Source organism: Eutrema salsugineum, unplaced genomic scaffold (genome assembly GCF_000478725.1).
Source record: "Eutrema salsugineum unplaced genomic scaffold, Eutsalg1_0 scaffold_14, whole genome shotgun sequence".
Taxonomy (NCBI): Eukaryota; Viridiplantae; Streptophyta; class Magnoliopsida; order Brassicales; family Brassicaceae; genus Eutrema; species Eutrema salsugineum.
The window spans coordinates 3,415,286-3,436,485 of NW_006256877.1; the positions used below are offsets into that span (position 1 = coordinate 3,415,286).

General features: G+C 40.0%; 1 protein-coding gene across 1 annotated transcript; it reads right to left on the reverse strand.

The window, feature by feature from the left end:
• Window positions 1-2,268: 2,268 nt before the first annotated feature.
• LOC18022441 (cyclin-dependent protein kinase inhibitor SMR6) lies at window positions 2,269-3,083 on the reverse strand. The gene has a single exon (XM_006405428.2). It carries the CDS (start codon window positions 2,833-2,835, stop codon window positions 2,515-2,517), a length of 321 nt encoding a protein of 106 aa, XP_006405491.1. The 5' UTR covers window positions 2,836-3,083; the 3' UTR covers window positions 2,269-2,514.
• Window positions 3,084-21,200: the final 18,117 nt, after the last annotated feature.

Below are 21,200 nucleotides of genomic sequence, written 5' to 3' on the forward strand. Positions count from 1 at the left end.
CATCATAGTTCCACAAACGATTAATTACTCGCTCGATTTTCTCCACTCAACATTCTAAACAACAATATATCATATTTGGCGGACACGGTAATACAACTCATCGACACAATTTCTTCTTTATTCTTATTTTTCAAATCAACAAGATTAATTCGCAGCAGAATCACTTGGTCGGCACCACCAATCTCCTTTCCTCCAAACACAAAAACAAAGATGGATCGTAGGAGAAGCACAACGTGATGTTATTAATTCTTCTTTCTGGCTCATCTTTAATTTGGAGATAACAAAATAACTGGTTTTGTTTCTAAAACTCTTTTTGGGACTTCTATTGTAAACAATTGTTACACAAAATGTAAAATTTCAAAAAAAAAAGAACTTGATAATTGATCCTCATTTCTCCATTAATCTACTTCACATGGCAGTATAAATACTAAGTTACTAAATATTTTGAATTGAATGCAAAAACATAAGACTGACTTTAGTGTTGGTATAGCGGATTCAGTTGACAAAATTAAAATATTCAAAGAAAGAATATTAATGCACTAGTTCCTTAATATTTCAAGTCATGGCGGTGAAATATAAACTCGTTCACAAGAATGACCCAAACTCGTCGAATGCAGTCGTCATAGACTCATCATATTCAAGTATTTTTTTGTCCAACCCTCTAATTCAAAAAAAAAAAAAAAAAAAAAACACGAGATTGGTCGCTGTCGCGTAAAGGAACAAAACAAGGCCTTAAGTCCCACATTGGATTCTCCTATCGCACCGCTATTCTCTGAACCCTATTTTGTCCTTTTCAATTTTCATGACTTCAATCCACAAGAACACAACAAAGAGAGTGAGAATTAGTGATTTACATGCAACACATAAATTTAATACTATGTGTGCTCCCCAATACTACTGGTGCGTAGCATGAATAATTACTAATCATAATGTTTTAGCCGTTTATTAAAATAATTTATAAATAAAGTTTTGGCAAAGTAGTCAATAATATAAAGAGAGATTAGTGAGTGTGCAATTGTGCACGTAAAAAGCTCCTTAACCTGAAAAAAAAGGAGAATCGCATTTGTTATTGGATGACTTTAGAAGAGGCCTCCTTAAAAAGAAGCATGCACTGGAATTCTTCCGAATCCTTTTAAGTCATAAAATAAACCTTCCATGCATGTGTGCATTATAAAAGTGTTCATTTTTCTTCTCCTTTTTAAATGGTTTCAACCATATAATTTATCTTTTTCTTTAAATAAACATATGATTTTATAGATCCCAACATATTATTTGTTAATGAGAACTATCTTGTCCCACATCTAGAACCTTTGATAAAGTAAAGCCGTAATTACATGTACATATTAGATTTGCTGAGAAATACCTTCGTTTGAGACTTTTGTATATGAAAAAAAAAATTTGTATGAATTTTCAAACATTGGGACAGCAATCTTATGATACTTAATTATTTATTAATTTCTTAATATCATATAGATTTCTGTTTATTGGGGAAAAAACTAGAAGTATCGTACGGTTCAATCTAAATTTAAACTATACCCAAAAAAAAACAATCCAAAAGCTGATCAACGTCATTGTGTTCCATCAAAAAGTTGATATGAACTAAAAAGAATAAAATAAACCGATTGAAACTATATTCTTTTTAAAAATTCAAAAATCAGAACCGAAACTGAATGAAAACACTTACAAGTACATAGTGTAACACTAACAAATATGTACAGAACTACAGACACATAACTAGTCTAATATTACAATTGGTAGGCCAAAATAATTTCAACCTAGCTATGAGCATATCGAATTTCTTACGTCAAAATGACATAGATCAATAAACGAGTACAGAGGAAGACAAAGGCTTTGACGTGTGGACTTCTTCTCTTGTGTGAAATTATTGGTAACTTTACTAATATTATATTCGTGGTTGAGGTTATTGGTAAGATTTGCTCACGTCACTTCCTCTCCGGTCTTCATAGGCAATTAGGCATAATTGTCTAAATTCAAATTAGTATTTTTCAACTGTGCACTCAAATTTGTGCATACATATGTATAGCCAGAATATTCATGAAACCGAGACATAGCTAGAACCAAATGTGATGAGCTATATATGGAATTAAATCTAATTTAGAAGCTAGCCATTATCATCATTAGATTCACATCTTTGTAATATGGATTTTCATTTATAAATTATAATAATTATAACAAAAAGAAAAATAGAAACTAGTCTTCAAGAAAATAATTGAACTAAGTGATGATATACATAGATAGAACTAAATGTGATGAACAAATTATGTAATTAAGCTAATTTAGAGTCTGACCATTATCATCATTAGATTCACATCTTTGTACACTAAACTCTCTTTCATAACAAACAAAAAAAATAACTAAAAAGCTAAGAGAACAAACTGAATATTGAAATCCAAACACTCTTAAAAAACCTAACTACTAATATTGTAACCGAAGTTTCATGGCATGTAATTAAAAACAAACTCAAAAACTCACTAAAATGTTTACTTTTGTTATTTAACGGCGCCGTAAAAACACCGTCTCTAAATCACGAGGAGGCGTAAAGAACTCTCTAACGGCGTTACTCCGACATTTTAACGCCGACCGTCGTTTCCTAGGCGTTGGTGGACATTTCAATTTCTCCGGTATCTTTGCTTCCTTCGCCGTCGGCGTCATCGAACATTCTTCCTCTTCTTCAACTCCGGCTTCGATCTCCGGCGCTCTGAGTTTCGTCTTCACCGGTTTCAACGATGCCCGAATCGAAATTCCGGCGATAACCCATTTCTTCCCGTCGGTATCTAAACCTCCGTCTAATTGAGATTTCTTCGAAAAACCCATATCTTTAACTAACTCTAACCAAGATAAAAAAACAGAGTAAAAAAAAGTAAGAAGAAGATAAAAACAGAGACTTGTTTCCACTTGCTTAGGAAACACGACGACTGGAGAAATTAGAAAAGATATAATATATTCTTTGAATCAAATGATAAGAAGAGGAATCGGAATAAGGAACATGAACAAAAATGGTTAGAGAGAATGGAAGGAAAGTGGGAAAATGATAAAACTTGTGGTTGGTCAATTTTGTGTGTGTGAAAGGGAGAAAGATTTTTTTTTTAAGAGAAGAGGGAATATAAAATGAGGGGAAAATTTATGATAAAGAGAGCTTTAAATAGTCGGAAAAAATATTCTGTCTTTGACGTTTTGCAAATGCCGACTCTGATCAGGAGAAAAATAAAAGGGGGAGTTTTTGAAGAAGATGAAGAAAAAGGGGTATACTTGGAAATTTAAAAAGAATAAACTTTAGTTGCCCGAGAAAAAATTACGGGCAGTCTCTGAATCACCGTCTTTTTTTGGCGCCATAATTTGAGAGTTTTGGTTCGCAACGGCTCTTTTTCGCGCCTTTGATTGTGTTTTATTGATTTCCGATTTTGCCCTTAATATCTGTTTTGGAAGATGGATTTTATTTTCCCGCGAAATTTAATAAGCCGGGCCTGGGCTTGATCCGCTCGACACACCTACTTCGAATATGTTATTTTATAACGGTAATCGACTTTTGTGATACACTAGATATACCTAATATTTTTTGAATTTCACAAAAGTTTCACATACAACCTACTTCGAAGATTAAGAGTATATAATTTCATTTGTCCATCGACTCTACCTTCATAAACAGAACAACATATATGCACGCTCGAATTTGGAAAATAAGGCTATCACTTTAATAGATTATAAGTTATCACATTCAGCGTATTTAGAACCAAATTTGGTTAGGGGTAAAATTTTATAAATAAAAAAAATAATAAGTTGAAGGCAATATTTTATTTTTTACCACTAAATTAAAATTATTAAAATTAAATTAAATTAAATTATTTTAAAAAATAAACTAACATATGACACCATATAATGCTTATTACCTTCGCCCCTGATCACACTGCTCATTTGTGTATAAAGTCGTATATATACGGAATACGGTGATTGGTGACTTGTAAAACTATATGTGACTCCACAAAAATGAAGATCCATGACACTTGAAGTAGAAGTTGTTTCATTTTAAATCCTTCAATCAAAGACTGATATAATTTTTAAATAAAATCACAGTTTCTTTAAGATTATACTATATGTATAAATAAATAAATAAATGTTTTTGACAAAAATAGTCCTATATTTTTTCCTTGGAGAAAAATATGATGTTATCAAATCTATTGTTCAGGTTTGCGATTGGCTATTTGATAAAGATTTGAGCCATTCTTTATTTCTTTATGCTAAAAAAGTGATCAATATTCAATTATTAGGCGGTAGAATGAATGGACCCTTGAGAGATGTGAATGGTGAAAGAGACAAGTTGAACTTGAAGATCGGGACTAGCTAGGGTTGACATGGTGTCACATATACATTAGAGTTATGCGCATTCAAAACGTTATGAAATCACAAGATGTACAAATGGAGAATAATAATTTTGAAATATACAAAAACTGAACTTGATGGCGTATATGTAGATCATAATGGACCCACAAAAGAGCCGGCCCTTATCTATTTTAGTGTGGAAGAAATGGGACCCTTTTGCTTTGCTAATTCTATTATTTACTTATCCAATGTGACCAAAGGTCCAACCCAATAAATTCTCGATAATCTCTCATCTACTACTATTGTATTCAATTCGGTTATTTTGATCTATGAGGATTTTTATTTTATGATATACAAAACTGAATCTAAAGTGTGCCAGATAAGGATGATTCACAAGTTTGAGTTGTTTTTCAAGTAATTTCACATTTTTTTAGTTTAATTTTCCTTCCGATATCTCCCTCTCGACAGTTTTCCGTCATTTATGTTTAGAAGATATACCAACTAAAATTACAAATCGCTCCAATGTTTTTTCTTCACTTAGTACTATGAAAAATCATACTTTAGTTAGCGAACCATAAACTGTTCTATAAGAGTTTACTTTGTAAAACCGGTGAAACAGAGACTTGTGTAGCACACGATAGAATTGCAAAAAACCTTTTGCCTTTTATTAGAAATTGCTTAGACAATCTATTCAAGATCTGTCTAATCAGAATTACACGATCTTGCTTAACAAGCAACTCGACACTGACCAATTCCTAATCTACCCAAGTATAACCCAACAACAGTTGTGTTGCACACACTTAGAACACTCACCAAGAAACCTAATCCTCTCTCTAGTTTTCTTGTGAACTCTCTCAATAATTCTTCTAAAGTGCTAACCCAATCCCTAGGTTAGACTCCCGTATATATACCACTTTGCATTACACAGCTAGTGAATATACACTTTCCTTTTGTTGAGATCTTCTATGATTCTTCAGTATCAGATCTTCCAAATATCCTTTCATCGCAATCCTGCTTGCTCCTCACGAAATCTCTTTGAGTCGTCCAATCAGTTACTGCCACGTCACTCTCACAAAGCTCTTCTGTCCACGTCATCTTTGTGTGTCACACACCATCCAAAACTTGGATCTTACATTCTCCCCCTTTTTGTCTGAATGTGTCAATTCAAGCTCCCTGCAAGAACCATGACCAAAACAGCACGCACACAAGCAATAGCCAAGCATACACACAAATCCAAGATAAGATCAAGGCAAGGCATCGTCATTCCAAATTCATCCATAAGTTCTTTAGAAAAAACGAGGAGAAAATAAGAGTCAAACACACACATGTGGTGCCAACATAACAACCAGAAAATTCAACCTAAACAACCAACAACATCAAAACAATGATAACTCAATCACTCGTCATCATCCCCCTCTTCCTCTTCCTGCTGCTCCCCCTCAGTGTCAGATTCCATAACAGGATCACATGACGAGGCCGATGTCCCATATTCTCCCCCTGCTTGAATGCACATTTAGAGAAAAAAAACAAGAGAGCACGGACCAAGAAGGAAAATCAAGAGCACTTACCTTTGAGACGTAGCTGAATGCGGCGTATCCAACGGGCAAGTTGATCGAGATCCGCAGCCATGGTGGGAAGAGTAGGCGAACCCTCATCCTCAGAACCTTTCCCAGCTTTCTTTTCCAAGGTGATCCGTAGAGGAAATCCTTGCATTGGTAGATCGCCACAATGTCCAGGAATGATGCGTTGAAACAGCAGCATCTGATGAATGAGGTTGGGGAACATCAGCTTGAGATTCACCGACTCCGGAGTACGCGCAATGGCGACGATCTGATCATACACCAGACGGCCAAAATTGAGCGGATGACCACGAATGAGAGAGGCCACGAACTTCACTCGATCCTTTACCATCGTGGTATGGTTGGAGGAAGGAATCCAATTCCTGCAACAGAGCTTGTAGAGAACCCCATACTCTGGTTTGAGATGTTTGGACGCAAACCCTTCCCACCGATGTTTCCTTTCACCGGAGACAACCTGGACAGCCTCAATATTCATCTGATCCCAGTCTCCAGTCGGAGAATTCTCATCCAACAGAAACATCCGATTGATGATATCAGGCGTGAACTCATACATCTCACCACGGATGAACACCAGATTAATCCCATTACGATACTCCAAATCCGGCAAATTGGCATAGAATTCGTGAACCACAGTAGGCCGATACGGTTCAACGTCCAGAACCGTGTAGGTCATGTTCACGGCATCCAAGAGGCGGCGCACTCCGACGAGCTGAGAGTCATCCAAAGGAAGAAACTTCTGGTCATGAAACGAACGAAGCCGGAGGGAATCATACCTCTCACGAGCGGCAGCGGAAGTAAAGTTGTCGCGAGAGTATCGAAGAGGACGAGCGAGCTCGGGTTGCATGTGGTCGCGAGCCAGCGTAGTCTCACGATTAGCGCGATAGCGAGACTCAAGATCGACATATGAGTTAGGAGGACCCTCTCGCTCATCACCAGACCCATCAAGCATCTCCTCATCACCAGATTCAGCAACGGGATTGGAGAACAGATCTGCAGGATCTTCGAAGTGCGGCGGAGGCTGAGAAGAACGACTGGAGTCGGAGCTGCGGTCTTCGTCATCAGACACGACGACGACAGACTTGCCATGGCGTTTGCTCGCCTTCTTCTTGGCAGATTGACGGCGGAGAGCGGAGGCAAGGGTGTCATTGTCATCAGGTTCCTGACGAGAGGCCGCAATTGCAGACTCCATCAGCTTGGAGGCTTGAGATCGTGTACGGCGAGACATAGATCGAGCTCAGAGATGGACACGGTGTGAAATTGGAGAGGATTGCGTCGCACACGGTTAGGGTTTGATGGCACACCAAACGTCAGCACAGCATATATTCAAGCGGGAAACTGTAGCATGACCTAACACACACTCAGAGACAAGATAAGCCCGATAACAATGGGCTAGAGGCCCAAAAAAAAAAATCCACAGAGTGACACAAACCCAAGCATGAGTAACATACAAGACATCACATAGAAACTGTGATCGAGTGACCCATGAACATCACTTAGGCACACCAACACCTAAACACCAAAATGCAGAATTAATGCGGAAAAAAAACTCTTATTTACAGCTCACATAAGGAGAGGTGATTACCAAAGGTGGCAGATTGAAGGAAAGAAGCAAGAAATCAACTCGTGAGCAAGTGAGGCAGCCATTCCTTCAGCTGAAGTGCTTTCACCTCACTCATTCTAAGCAGGAGATGTCCCGGTGCGATCCAGACGTTTATGGCAGATGGAATGAGGTTTGTGTGGAACACGGGTATGAGATAGATGAGTCACGTGTCCACTTCGCCATCGGATTCAGGGGGTACTATGCCATGACAACAACAAGGACATTTTGACCACACTGTGTTTAACATAGTGCATGTGCTGCGTACCCTTAGCCAAGGAGCATTCACACATCCTTTTTTTTTTTTTTTCGCAAGAGAGCATGAAGCATTAGTGGATTGTGTCCCAGTTGTTGTCACTGTCTATTCATTTGTGCTGCCATCCCTCAGTTGAGGCGCATTCACACACTACTGGAAACGACCCTTGACAGGCATAGAATTACTCCCCTTAGCACATGACACCCAGCCCATATCCATGTTCAACCATTCCTGTCAGTGATCATAACCAGACTGAAATGTGGTAGCATCTCAATCCAGTATGAGTGACGCTCATCATGGCAACGTATCAGCCTTGCACACGCCCTGGATTACACACAGACCATTCCCTGACACAGAACTTGCTCAACAAGAGGTGTTAACACAGACAAAACTGTACAAAAAAACATACACCTTGATAATCACCTCTACAGATATGAATTTAATGTTCACAGACTCCCAACGCCTTTCTAAGATACAGAAAAGTATTGAGATCAAGAGGTTTTGTGAAGATATCCGCAAGTTGGTGCTCAGATGCTACATGCTTGATGATGACAAGTTTCTCCTCAACTAAGTCCCTGACAAAATGATGCCTAATATCTACATGCTTGGTGCGAGAATGTTGGACATGATTTTTTGTCAGATCTATGGCACTTTTGTTATCACAATGCACAAGAAAAGGGTCATTTTGAATACCGTAGTCAGCCAGCATTTGTCGCATCCATAAGAGTTGTGTGCAACAGCTTCCAAGTGCAATGTATTCCGCCTCTGCTGTGGAAAGAGAGACGCAATTCTGTTTTTTACTGTGCCACGAAACCACATTGTTACCCAGAAAGAAACATCCTCCAGATGTGCTCTTCCGATCATCAAGACAACCTGCCCAATCTGCATCACAAAAGCCTGCAAGATTTGTGTTAGTCTCAGTGGTGTAAAACAAACCATAGTCCAGCGTACCTCGTACGTATTTGATGATTCGCTTGACCGCAGTCAAGTGTGACTGGCGAGGACATGCTTGGTAACGAGCACACAGACCCACGCTAAGACACAGATCAGGTCGGCTAGCTGTCAGATAAAGTAGGCTTCCGATCATTGCCCTGTAGAGCTTCTCACTCACTTTCTCACCTTCTTCATCTCTTGACAGTTTGCTGGTTGTACTCATTGGAGTTTTGGCAACTTTGCAGGTCTCCATCTCGAATCTCTTGACCAGGTTTCGAGCATATGTGCTTTGAGACACAAAAATCCCATCCTTGGATTGTTTAACCTGAAGGCCAAGAAAGTAGCTCAGCTCTCCAACCATGCTCATTTGAAACTCCTTTGTCATGATTTTGACAAAGGTATCCACAAGGTCTTGGTGGGTTCCTCCAAAAATGATGTCATCAACATATATTTGAACCACCAGAAGCTCAGACCTCTCAACTTTAATGAACAGGGTGTTATCAACACTTCCCCTCAGATATCCAGCACGAAGAAGAAACTGAGTGAGTCTCTCATACCATGCCCTTGGAGCCTGTTTCAATCCATATAAGGCTCTCTTCAGCTTGTATACATGGTTTGGAAACTGTGGATCTTTGAAGCCTTTAGGTTGAGCCACATATACCTCTTCCTGCAGAATCCCATTGAGAAAGGCACTCTTCACATCCATCTGGTAGAGCTTGATTTTGAGTTTACATGCGATCCCAAAGAGTAACTGAATGGATTCAAGGCGTGCCACAGGAGCAAATGTTTCATCGAAGTCAACTCCCTCTATCTGAGAATACCCCTGAGCAACCTGTCTTGCCTTGTTTCGAATGACATTCCCATCTTCATCAGTTTTATTTTTGAAGATCCATTTAGTACCAACAACATTCACGTGGGATGGTTTTGGAACTAGATCCCAGACATCTAGTCGAACAAACTGCTCTAACTCCTCATGACATGCAGCTACCCAGAATTCATCATTCAAGGCTTCGATCACCGTACTTGGTTCAACAAAGGAGATGAAACAAGCCAATTTTGCCAGCTCTTTGAAATCAATCTTCTTACCACGTGTGACTCTTCTCTCATCCAGGTTACCAATTAGATCGTTTGGAGAGTGATTTCTATGAACCTGAACTGGGACTTGAGGTTCGTCAGCCACCTCTACATCTTGAATCACTTCATCCTTGGTGTCCTCGATAAGGCTCTCCTCTACATGAACTTCTGAGTCACACAATGGAACAGAGGCAATCTCATCCACAGAATAACTGCTTTTGTCATCAAAGACAACATTGATGGCATCAGAAATCATTCTGGTACGTTGATTGTAGACTCGAAAGGCTCTGCTATGTGTCGAATAACCAAGGAACATACCTACATCACTTCTGGAATCAAACTTTCCCAGATTGTCTTTGTCATTAAGTATGTAACACACACACCCAAACACATGAAAGTAGTTCACATTCGGTGTTCGACCATTCCAGATTTCATATGGAGTAGTCTTGGTCCCTGGCTTCACATAGACTCGATTGATGATGTAACATGCCGTATTAATGGCCTCAGCCCAGAATCTAGTTGGAACATTATTACCCAGCATCATGGCCCTTGCCATCTCTTGCAAAGTCCGATTCTTTCTTTCAACTACCCCATTCTGCTGTGGGGTTCTTGGGGCAGAGTATTGATGTCGGATTCCCTGGCTGTTGCAGAATTGTTCAAACAGCTCATTCTGGAACTCCCCTCCATAGTCGCTTCTAATTTGCACAATGTTTCCTTTCTCAGTTTTGAGCTGAAGAGCCAAGATCTTGAAGCTATTGGTTGCTTCAGATTTTTCACGCAGAAACCTCACCCAGGTAAATCTTGAGAAGTCGTCAACCAATACAAAAATGTATCTTCTTCCTCCAATGCTCTCAGTCTGAACAGGACCCATTAGATCCATATGGATGAGTTCGAGAACTTTCTTTGACCTGATTTCGGAGACTGCCTTGTGTTGTACCTTAATCTGTTTCCCACGGTTGCATGCTTCACACACACTATCTCCTGGAGCACCCAGTTCTGGTATTCCTCTTATTGCCTCAGCTTTTACAAGACGACTTAGTCCATGAGTGTTTATATGACCGAGTCTCTTGTGCCACAGTTCCATGTGTGATTCTCTTGCTGAAAGACATTGATCGGACTGACTCCACATGTAACAATTATTCCCTGACCTGATGCCCAGAAGAACAATGTTTCCATTTTCATCCACTGCTTTGCAATCCACACGGGTGAAGATAACTTTAAGCCCTTCGTCACACAATTGGCTCACACTGATGAGATTTGCTTTGAGACCGCGGACATAGAAAACATTCAGGAGTTGGGGTTGATCGTCTCTCTCCAAGTTCCCTACTCCTTGTATTTTTCCTTGTCCTCCATCACCGAATGTAACATTTCCAGCTTTGACAATGCTGATTGTGTCAAACAGGTCACAATTCCCGGTCATGTGTCTTGAACATCCACTTTCAAAGTACCAAGCATCACCTACATGTCCTTGAGATGACGTGTAGGCCACATTGGCTATGTGGTTGGTTTATTCAAACTGAATTCGTGCAAGATTGCACACAACTACAGCTGTTACCTCCTTTGAAGCGGAATTACAAACCACTTCTGCAACCCCTTCTTCTTGAGCATGATCAAAGACAACTTCTGCAGGTATTGTTCTTGGTGACGGTGTTCCATACAGATCGCGCTTGTCAATCCACACTTTACCCCATTGCTTAGGCTCCAGATACGCACCATTTCGTCTCCATGCGCTTCTGATCTTGTTCCTGAACTTGTAGCATCTGAATTTTTTGTGCCCTGGTTTCTTGCAGAAGAAACAGCATGGTTTGGTGTGTTTAGCACGTTTCACAGGAACTTGATTGGCATCCGTACCTTGATGTGCCTTCTGAGTCTGATTCGCTTGAGGATGATTCTCCTTAACCTGTACCAAGCTTTCTCCAATAGGCTCAGGTTCCACTTGGACAGGCTCACTTCGGGATGTACCTCCATGGACAAAGTTAGACATGTTTCCATATGCAGTTCCACTGTTCCCAACAGCACCTTCATATCCCAGACCCCAGTTCTTCTTGGGAGGTAAGCCCATGGAAAGGATTTGATCAAGATTCTCCGCACCTGTGTTCAACATCCTTATCTTTTTATGATTTTCAGTTAGTTGGGACTGAAGATTGATGCTCTTATCTTTTTCTAGCCTGCAAACTTCCCTCAAATTCTCGAGTTTAATTTCCAGTTCCTGATTCTTGATTTTTTCAGCCTTCAGAGCATCTAAATTGATTTTCTCATCTTTGAGATTCTCAATTTTCTCCAAGACATCCTCCACTGGATCTTTCTCCATTTCAAGGATGTTAATTTGCGCTTTCATCATTGCCTTATCCTTTATCAGCTGAAGATTATCTTTGCTCAGCTGAACCCAGTTGTCATACAGTTTTTGGTATTCAACCTTGGCATCAAACTCCACATCCTCATCGTCACTTTCTGAGTCCATGACCTGCTAAATCTCTTCCTTGTCGTCCTTGTCACCAGTCGCCACAAATGCAACAAAGTTCAGCATTTGATTTTCGTCATCTTCTTCCTCTTCACTTTCAGACTCAGACTCACCCAAGGCCACGAGTGATTTCTCTTTTGATCTGGATCCATTTGGACATTCACTTCGCATATGGCCAAAACCTCTGCATTCAGTACACTTAAGTTCTTTCCGCTTAGTTAGTGGACATTCATTTCTGAAATGTCCATAACCTTCGCACTCATGACACTGCATCTCCTTTTTCCTACCTGTTCGATCCCCATCAGAACGGAAGTTGCGAGAGTTTCCTCTGTCTGAATCAGTTTTCTGAAACCTGGAGGACTTGTTCTGTCCTTTCTCTACCCGTTTCAGCATTTTATTGAAGTTCTTAGCTAACAGACTTAGCTGCTCCTCCATCTGACTCACTCTGTCATTTTCAGTTGTAGCTGCAAATGCCAGATCTTTCTGTTTGACCTTTTCATCTGCCGTAGCTTCCAATTCTTCGGCCTTGAGCATGCCAACCAGCGTGTCAAACTTCATGTCATCTGAATCCATGGAATACTTTACCACTGTCTTCTGTGCTGCATACTTAGGTGGAAGACATCGGAGGAGCTTCTTGACAAGCTTTTTGTCTTTGTACTTTTTCCCAAGAACAAACGCTTCATTTGCAAGAGTGCTGATCTTTGTGGTGAAACTAGTGATCGACTCATCCTTTTCCATCCTGAGATTTTCGAATTGAGAAGCCAGATGATCCAGTCTCGATCGCTTCACACTCGTATCTCCCTCAAAATGATTCACCAGTATATCCCATGCTTCCTTAGCAGATGAGCACCCTTGTATCAGACTGAATTCATCCAGCTCAACTGCTTCACAGATAGCATAGATGGCCTTCGAGTTGAATTTTGAAGCATTCTTCTCAACATCTGTCCATGTGTTCTTTGGTTTGGGGTAGTTCTTAGTGATTCCATCGTCGCCGACTGTAGCAATAACCAGAGCAGTCCACCCTTCTTCCACTGCAGTCCATGCATCCTCATTAATTCCTCGGATCACATGCCTCATGCGAGCTTTCCAGTGACCAAAGTTTCCAGCATCAAGACGCAGTGGTTTCTGCACAGCAATATACTTAGTAGTCTCCATTTCGTCCTCAGACCTCCACCTGTAAGAAGGCGTTAAGCCTAAAGGTGTTCCGCTCTGCTACCAAATGTAAAACCGGTGAAACAGAGACTTGTGTAGCACACGATAGAATTGCAAAAAACCTTTTGCCTTTTATTAGAAATTGCTTAGACAATCTATTCAAGATCTGGCTAATCAGAATTACACGACCTTGCTTGTTAGCAACTCGACACTGACCAATTCCTAATCTACCCAAGTATAACCCAACAACAGTTGTGCTGCACACACTTAGAACACTCACCAAGAAACCTAATCCTCTCTCTAGTTTTCTTGTGAACTCTCTCAATAATTCTTCTAAAGTGCTAACCCAATCCCTAGGTTAGACTCCCGTATATATACCACTTTGCATTACACAGCTAGTGAATATACACTTTCCTTTTGTTGAGATCTTCTATGATTCTTCAGTATCAGATCTTCCAAATATCCTTTCATCGCAATCCTGCTTGCTCCTCACAAAATCTCTTTGAGTCATCCAATCAGTTACTGCCACGTCACTCTCACAAAGCTCTTCTGTCCACGTCATCTTTGTGTGTCACACACCATCCAAAACTTGGATCTTACATACTTACTAATTATTACTTTTTCTAAGTTTTCTTGCATGCACCACTATTTTCACGTTATTCCGAAGGTGTGAGTTCATAGTGTTTCACTCTTGTCCATATTCAGTGTCCATATTACGTCCTGATCGCTCGTCTCTAACCCACGTATTTTATCCTAAAACTCAATATATGTAAATCACTAGGATTTTTTTTTATGTGCTTTATTATTTTCGCTTGGTACCAAAATCATTTTCCTACATTTCATCCCTTTTGAAATTACTATGTGAGGTGTTACCAACTTTTATTTTTATTTTTTTCGTATACATTCTATTGAAAATAATTTAAGAGCAATGTACTGTATGTATCGCGTGAAGATCATTTTTAACTATGAAGTAAAGTTTGAAAGAAAAATTCTCTGAATGTCGATGTTATTCTTAGTGTATTCTCTTTATATGTTTAAATAAATTTTTATTGTGTAGGTGTAAAGTGTGAGTTAAACAAAAACGAAATGAAAACTTGAAATTTTTATGTTTATTTCTCAAAAGCTTAACCATTACATTGTTCATAGAGAGGTTTATATAGCAAAATGTGAAAACCCTAAAATACTACACGACAATGAAACTACACGACATCATCTCCCATGCTTAATGCATTAAAACGGTTCTGCAGCAAGACTCCTTTTTCCGGTTTTGTAGCTGGCTCTTCCGTACTCTTGTCTGCTTTTACAAAAGCAGAGTAATCCTTGTTACCGTTATACAGAGTTTGAGGATACTGGGCTTGGCTGGGCTTTACGTTTATATCATAGCCCACTGATGTCAGGTTGATCGTGTGGGCTTCGCTTATGTCTTGTTTGTGACCTTCTGAGTGAGGCAGAAGTTTATCTGTACTGTTGTTAATACACCCCTTCAAACTTGGGGTTGGAGGGATATCCACACCAAGTTTGTACCGAAGCTCACAAAACTGCTCTTGAGCTAAAGACTTAGTGAAAATATCGGCAAGCTGGAGATGTCGTGGAACATGTTTAACCACCAAAGCCCCATGAGCAACTCGCTCTCTGACATAGTGAAAGTTCACATCAAAATGCTTAGATCGTGAATGTAAAGCTGGATTTGCAGTGAGGTACACTGCAGACAAGTTGTCACAGTAGAGTTCCGGTGTCTCAGGTTGAGTATGACCAGTGACTTGAAGTAAAGAACTGATCCATTTGAGTTCCGTGGCAGCAATGGACAGGGTTCTATATTCAGCTTCTGTTGATGGTCGTGAAACCGTAGGATGTCTTTTGGCTGACCAAAAAATGATGTTATCACCAAGAAAGGTACAAAAACCACCTGTGGACCTCCTTGTTTCTTTACACCCTGCCCAATCACTATCGCTGTTGGCTCGAAGAGTGGAGTCTGTGTTGGCATTGAGATTGATTCCCATTTGCGAAGTCCCTTTCAGATATCTTAGGATCTGCTTGAGAAGACTAAAATCAGCCATTGTAGAAGAGTGCATTTTCTGAAAAACCAAGTTGACACTGAATTGAATATCTGGACGTGTTAACGTTAAGTACTGCAGCTTCCCTGCGAGACTTCGAAAGTTTTTGGGATCAGTAAATGGGATATCTTGACCAGACACTATGTCGAGCTGCAGAGGTAATGGTGTTGGCATTGGTGCATAGTCTGCCATACCAGCTGTGGTTAGAAGGTCCAATGTATACTTTTCTTGACACAGGAAAAGACCTTCTGAGTGAAATGAGCTTGTATACCGAGAAAATAATGCAGAGCTCCCATATCTTTCATTCTAAATTCAGTACTCAGTTGATCGAGAAGTTGATGTATTAAATCATTGTTGTTACCGGTCAGTATCATGTCATCATCATAGAGGAGTAGTAGAATGATATCATCGCCTTGAATGTAGAAAAAAAGTGATGGATCAGGAATGCTGCAAATGAACCCAAACTTGAGCAAGAAGGTGCTGAAACGATCAAACCATGCTCGTGGTGCTTGCTTGAGGCCATAGATTGCTTTTTTAAGTTTGCAAACATAATCCGGCCTATCTTGATCTTCAAATCCTGGTGGTTGAACCATATAGACTGTTTCTTTTAAATCACCATGGAGAAAAGCATTTTGAACATCTAATTGCTTGATGTCCCAATTCTGAGTACCTGCAGTGTGGAGAACAGTTCGAATGGTTGCAGTTGGAACCACAGGGCTAAATGTCTCAAGAAAATCTATCTCTTCTTCCTGATCATAGCCTTTAGCTACTAAACGAGCTTTTTGTCTGTCAAGAGATCCGTCTGACTTCAACTTAGTTTTATAAATCCACCTGCAGCCAAGAATGTTGTCTGCTAAGTGAGGAGGAATGAGGTCCCATGTATCAGTTTCTTTTAGAGTGCCATGTTCAACTCCCATTGCAGCGGTCCAATTAGGATCCTTTAGAGCTGACTTCACCGTTTTTGGCTCAGGGTAAACATCTTTAACAGTAAACAACACAGATCGAGGGTTTGGTTTAGCAATGCCAGCTTTTGCTCGGGTGATCATAGGATGATCATTGTGTAAAGGTTGTAATGACACGAGAGTCTCAAGATGAAAAGGAACACCCCCTGAGTCCTGCAATAGAGGTGATGGCTCACTGCGGTTACTTTGAGTATTTGTAGAACGAGTTGTAGAAGATTCTGCAGTCATAGTACGAGAAGGAGATGGAGTAGCCTGTGAGGAATCTGTCCTCCCTGGAGTAGTGTGATGACTGTTGCCAATAGGAACAGGATCACAGCCTGCCGTACACTCAGAACCATCAACTACCCTGGGAGTAGACTCCAATGTGAACTGAACAGCAGATGTAGCAGGGACTGCATACGCAGTATCAGTTGCAGGAGTGGAAGATGTTTCAAAAGATGGAAGCCAGGGAGAAGTGTGTAAAGGAGGTGAGTCAGGTTGAAGACGAATGGGGGCTTGAGCAAAAGGAAATATTAGCTCATCAAACAGCACATGTCTGCTAATATAGACTCGACCAGTTGGAATATGCAAACATCTATAACCTTTATACTTCTCATTGTATCCAAGGAAAACACAAGGAAGAGATTTTGGATCAAACTTGGTTTTGTTGTAAGGACGAAGGTAGGGATAGCACAGACAACCAAAAACTCTTAGAGCCGTATATACTGGTGGCTTGAGATATAAACATTCATAGGGACTCTTGTGACCATCAAGAGCTGTGATCGGTAGAAGATTTCCCAAGAAACTTGCTGTAAAGAAAGCTTCAACCCAAAGCTTCTGTGGTGCTTTGCTGTGAAAAAGCATGGACAGACCTAACTCAGTAATATGTATGTGTTTTCTTTCAACAAGTCCATTCTGTTGTGGCGTGTGTGGGCATGAAAGAAGATGTCTAATACCCTGAGACTGTAAGTGAGTTAAGAAGGGAGTGCTGATGAATTCACCTCCCCCATCACTCTGAAAAGTTTGTATCTTATGTTGTAACTGATTCTCAACAAGTGCTTGAAACTTAAGAAACACCGAGAAGAACTCAGATTTGCTTTTAAGAGGATAAAACCAGGTGAATCTTGAGAAATTGTCAACAAAGATAACATAAAAGCGAAACCCTTGAGTCGAAGTTACAGGAGAAGGACCCCATAGATCACTGTGAACTCGCTCTAGAGGTTTAGTGGCTACATACTCAGAAGATAAAAAAGGAAGCCTAGAAAATTTTCCCATTTGACAAGCCTCACACAGATGAGAGGATGCCTAATTCACGAAAATCAAACTACTGTTTGTAAGCCGCTGAAGGATCTCCTTATTCGGATGACCAAGTCTTTGATGCCACACTTCAAAGCTTGCACCTTGTTGCCGGTTTGAGTAGAAGGCAAAGCATTTGGGATTCTCCAGCACATACAAGTCATCACGTCTGCTGCCTTGGGTTAGTGTCTGCTTTGTTTTCTTGTCCTTAACAACCACAGAGGTAGAGTCAAAGATAAATTCACACGGGTAGTCTGAGGTTAGCTTGGAGACAGATAATAGAGACTTAGCAATACCCGGACAAAAAATAACATCAGCAAGAGGTAAAGTACCTTGAGATGAAGGCAGAACAGCTGACCCAATGTGCGTGATAGGGAGGAAGTCTCCATTGCCAACAACAACTGAGTCGTTACCTGTATAAAGATGACCCTGAGACAAGTGTGATGGTGAGTTGGTGACATGGGAAGTGGCGCCCGTGTCAGGGTACCATTCCTGTCCTGAAGACTGATTTCCATCCGAAACTTTCATTGCAGCTAGAGCATTGTGCAGAGTTGAAGAGGAATAAGCTTGATCGAAGCGTTTGTAACAATCCAATGCAGCATATCCATATTTGCCACAGATTTGACAAGTTGGTCTTGCGTCTTGAGAACCAGATGGAAACTGTTGTTGGAAACCCCTTCCTCGGGTGGAGTAAGAGCCTCTTCCTCTGTAGTTATTTCCTCTGTAGTTGCCTCGACCTCGGTTGTACGAGAACCCTGTTTGTTGCTCGGTTTGCTCTTTGTGACCTTCTGATTTTTATGATTGAAAGGCTAAGTGTGGTGTGACAGAATTGGAGGCAGCAACATATGATTGAAGCTTCTCATCAAACCCCATCAACTTATGAACCACATCTTCAAGCGAGCATCCATATTGAGAGTCTATAGAGTTCTCAATGAAGATGACTATGGGGTCATAGTCTCGACCTAAGCCTCTCAAAATGCCATAAATCTTTTCCTGCTCTGAGATGGGCGCTCCTACAGCTTCCAGTTGGTCACAGAGATCTTTGACTTCAGCCAAATACACAGATAATGGTCTATCTCCTTTGACCCTAGTTTGTATTCTACTCTGAATATTCAGCTTGCGAGTAAGAGAGACCCGATTGTATTTTTGAGCCAAAGAAAACCAGACATCTTGAGCCGTCCTCAGACCAAAGACAGATCTTAGAGCTTCCTCAGATAGTGAGCCAAAAATCCAACCCATAACCGTCTGATAATTCTGAATCCAGACAAGAAGTTCAGGATTTGGTACCTCAGATCTCATGTTCCCAAACATGACTGTAGTCGTAGCTGATGGTCGTGGTGTTCCTCCGGTGACATGACCCACAAGACACTGAATGGACAACCAGATCTCCATTTGTGACTTCCACATAAGATAGTTGGTGGTTGAGAGGCGCAGAGTCACGAACTGAGTAATGTTTACCGGTGACGAGTGGGGTTGAGGTGTCTGTAGTTGAACCGTAGGAACCTGAGGCATTGTTGGTGTGAACGTTGGAGCTCGGAGAGGCGGTGGAGCAGTCGTGTCTGGCGTTGGTAACACTCGATCTGCAGACATATTAGCTCGATCTTGGCCCTGTGTATTTCTTGTTGGAGCCGGTGGAGTCGGAGCTGGTGTAACTCCTGGAGAGTGTGAAGGGGTAGACTGAATGTTCGCGTCGCTTGCCATTCTTGTCGTCGGAGCCGTCGTGGCTCTGATACCATGTGAGTTAGACAAAAACGAAATGAAAACTTGAAACTTTTATGTTTATTTCTCAAAAGCTTAACCATTACATTGTTCATAGAGAGGTTTATATAGCAAAATGTGAAAACCCTAGAATACTACACGACAATGAAACTACACGTCATCATCTCCCATGCTTAATGCATTAAAACGGTTCTGCAGCAAGACTCCTTTTCCCGATCTTGTAGCTGGCTCCTCCGTACTCTTGTCTGCTTTTACAAAAGCAGAGTAATCCTTGTTACCGTTATACAGAGTTTGAGGATACTGGGCTTGGCTGGGCTTTACGTTTATATCATGGCCCACTGATGTCAGGTTGATCGTGTGGGCTTCGCTTGTGTCTTGTTTGTGACCTTCTGAGTGAGGCAGAAGTTTATCTGTATTGTTGTTAATATAAAGATTATGTTAATTTGACCACTATATATTATAGTCTCTTATTCAAAGAAAACCGTAATAATACAATATTCTATTCAATTATATTCGATATGATTTATTATACCCATCTATCTTTATATAAACAATATATATATATATATATGTATATATATATATATATATTATTTTCAATTTCTTTCAAAATGTATTAACCAAAGAGATCATGACAAACTTGACAAAGGAAAAAGCACTGAGGTAAAAATGAAGATTCCGACGAAAAAGGTGGCAGAGACAAATCTACGTGAAGCAAATAAAAGAGGCAATTATAATGTAATGCTCTTTTTTTTAGGTCATCCCTTAATCTGATTCATACACTGTCCAACATAAAGACAATCGTTTGTGTAGTTGCGGGTTTTAGTTTCAGTTTAAAGTCTTTAATCTTTAAACCAAACCAAAATGACCAAAATGACCATAAGATCTATGAATGCTCAAGCAAAATCTACTGTCCAGAGGGAAAGTATGAGATTAGCTGAGCCTGATTTGGGTTCTAATAAGTTTGCCTCCTTGATTTCTCATGAAGAAGGAAAAGACTCGTCTGATTCAGAAAATAATTCGGATTCGATGGATCTTATGACACCTTCGGAGAAGAGAATTTTTCGAGAAAGACCGGTGAAACCATCAACAAAGGCTAAGGAGATGAATTGGCAGTCCACAGGTCGTGGACGTGGAAACCGAGGACGTGGAAATCGAGGTGGTCGCGGCTAATTGTCTTTTATCCTGAGCACTAAAGTCAATCAAAGCGAAAGATTTGATTGTATATGGGTTCATTTTATGTACCATACACTTTTTCTCTTCTTTTTATCCGCTTTCTAAAAATTGTATGAATTCGGTCATAGTTTGTAACGGTTCTTCTTTTCTTAAATAAAGATTGGTTAAAAAAAAAAAAAAATGACCAACCCTACATCGAGTACTTATGACTTAATAGACTTAGATATTTCAAAATTAATCGCTAAGGAAAACAGTCCTTACATGTCAAAAATGGAAACTATTTGATTTTCATTTGTGATTTTGTTTCTAACCATCTATGCAAGTATCATTATTGGTGAACCCAAAATTAATTTCGTTGCAAATTTGGATCCTTTAAACGAATCGAGATCATTTTCTTTTCGAAATTTTATCACACACGGACAAACCAACCAATCGTATACGCAATATAAGTTATACGAAATTAAAGATAGCTACATGCCTACATCACACCAAAGCATATTCCATTGTATATTAATTTGCATGCCTTTATGATATATCACTACCTTAAATTTATTATTGGTATAGAGTGGCAAAAGCAAACTTGGAATTATCTCGATCATCTTCTTTTGGGACGGCGACGTAAG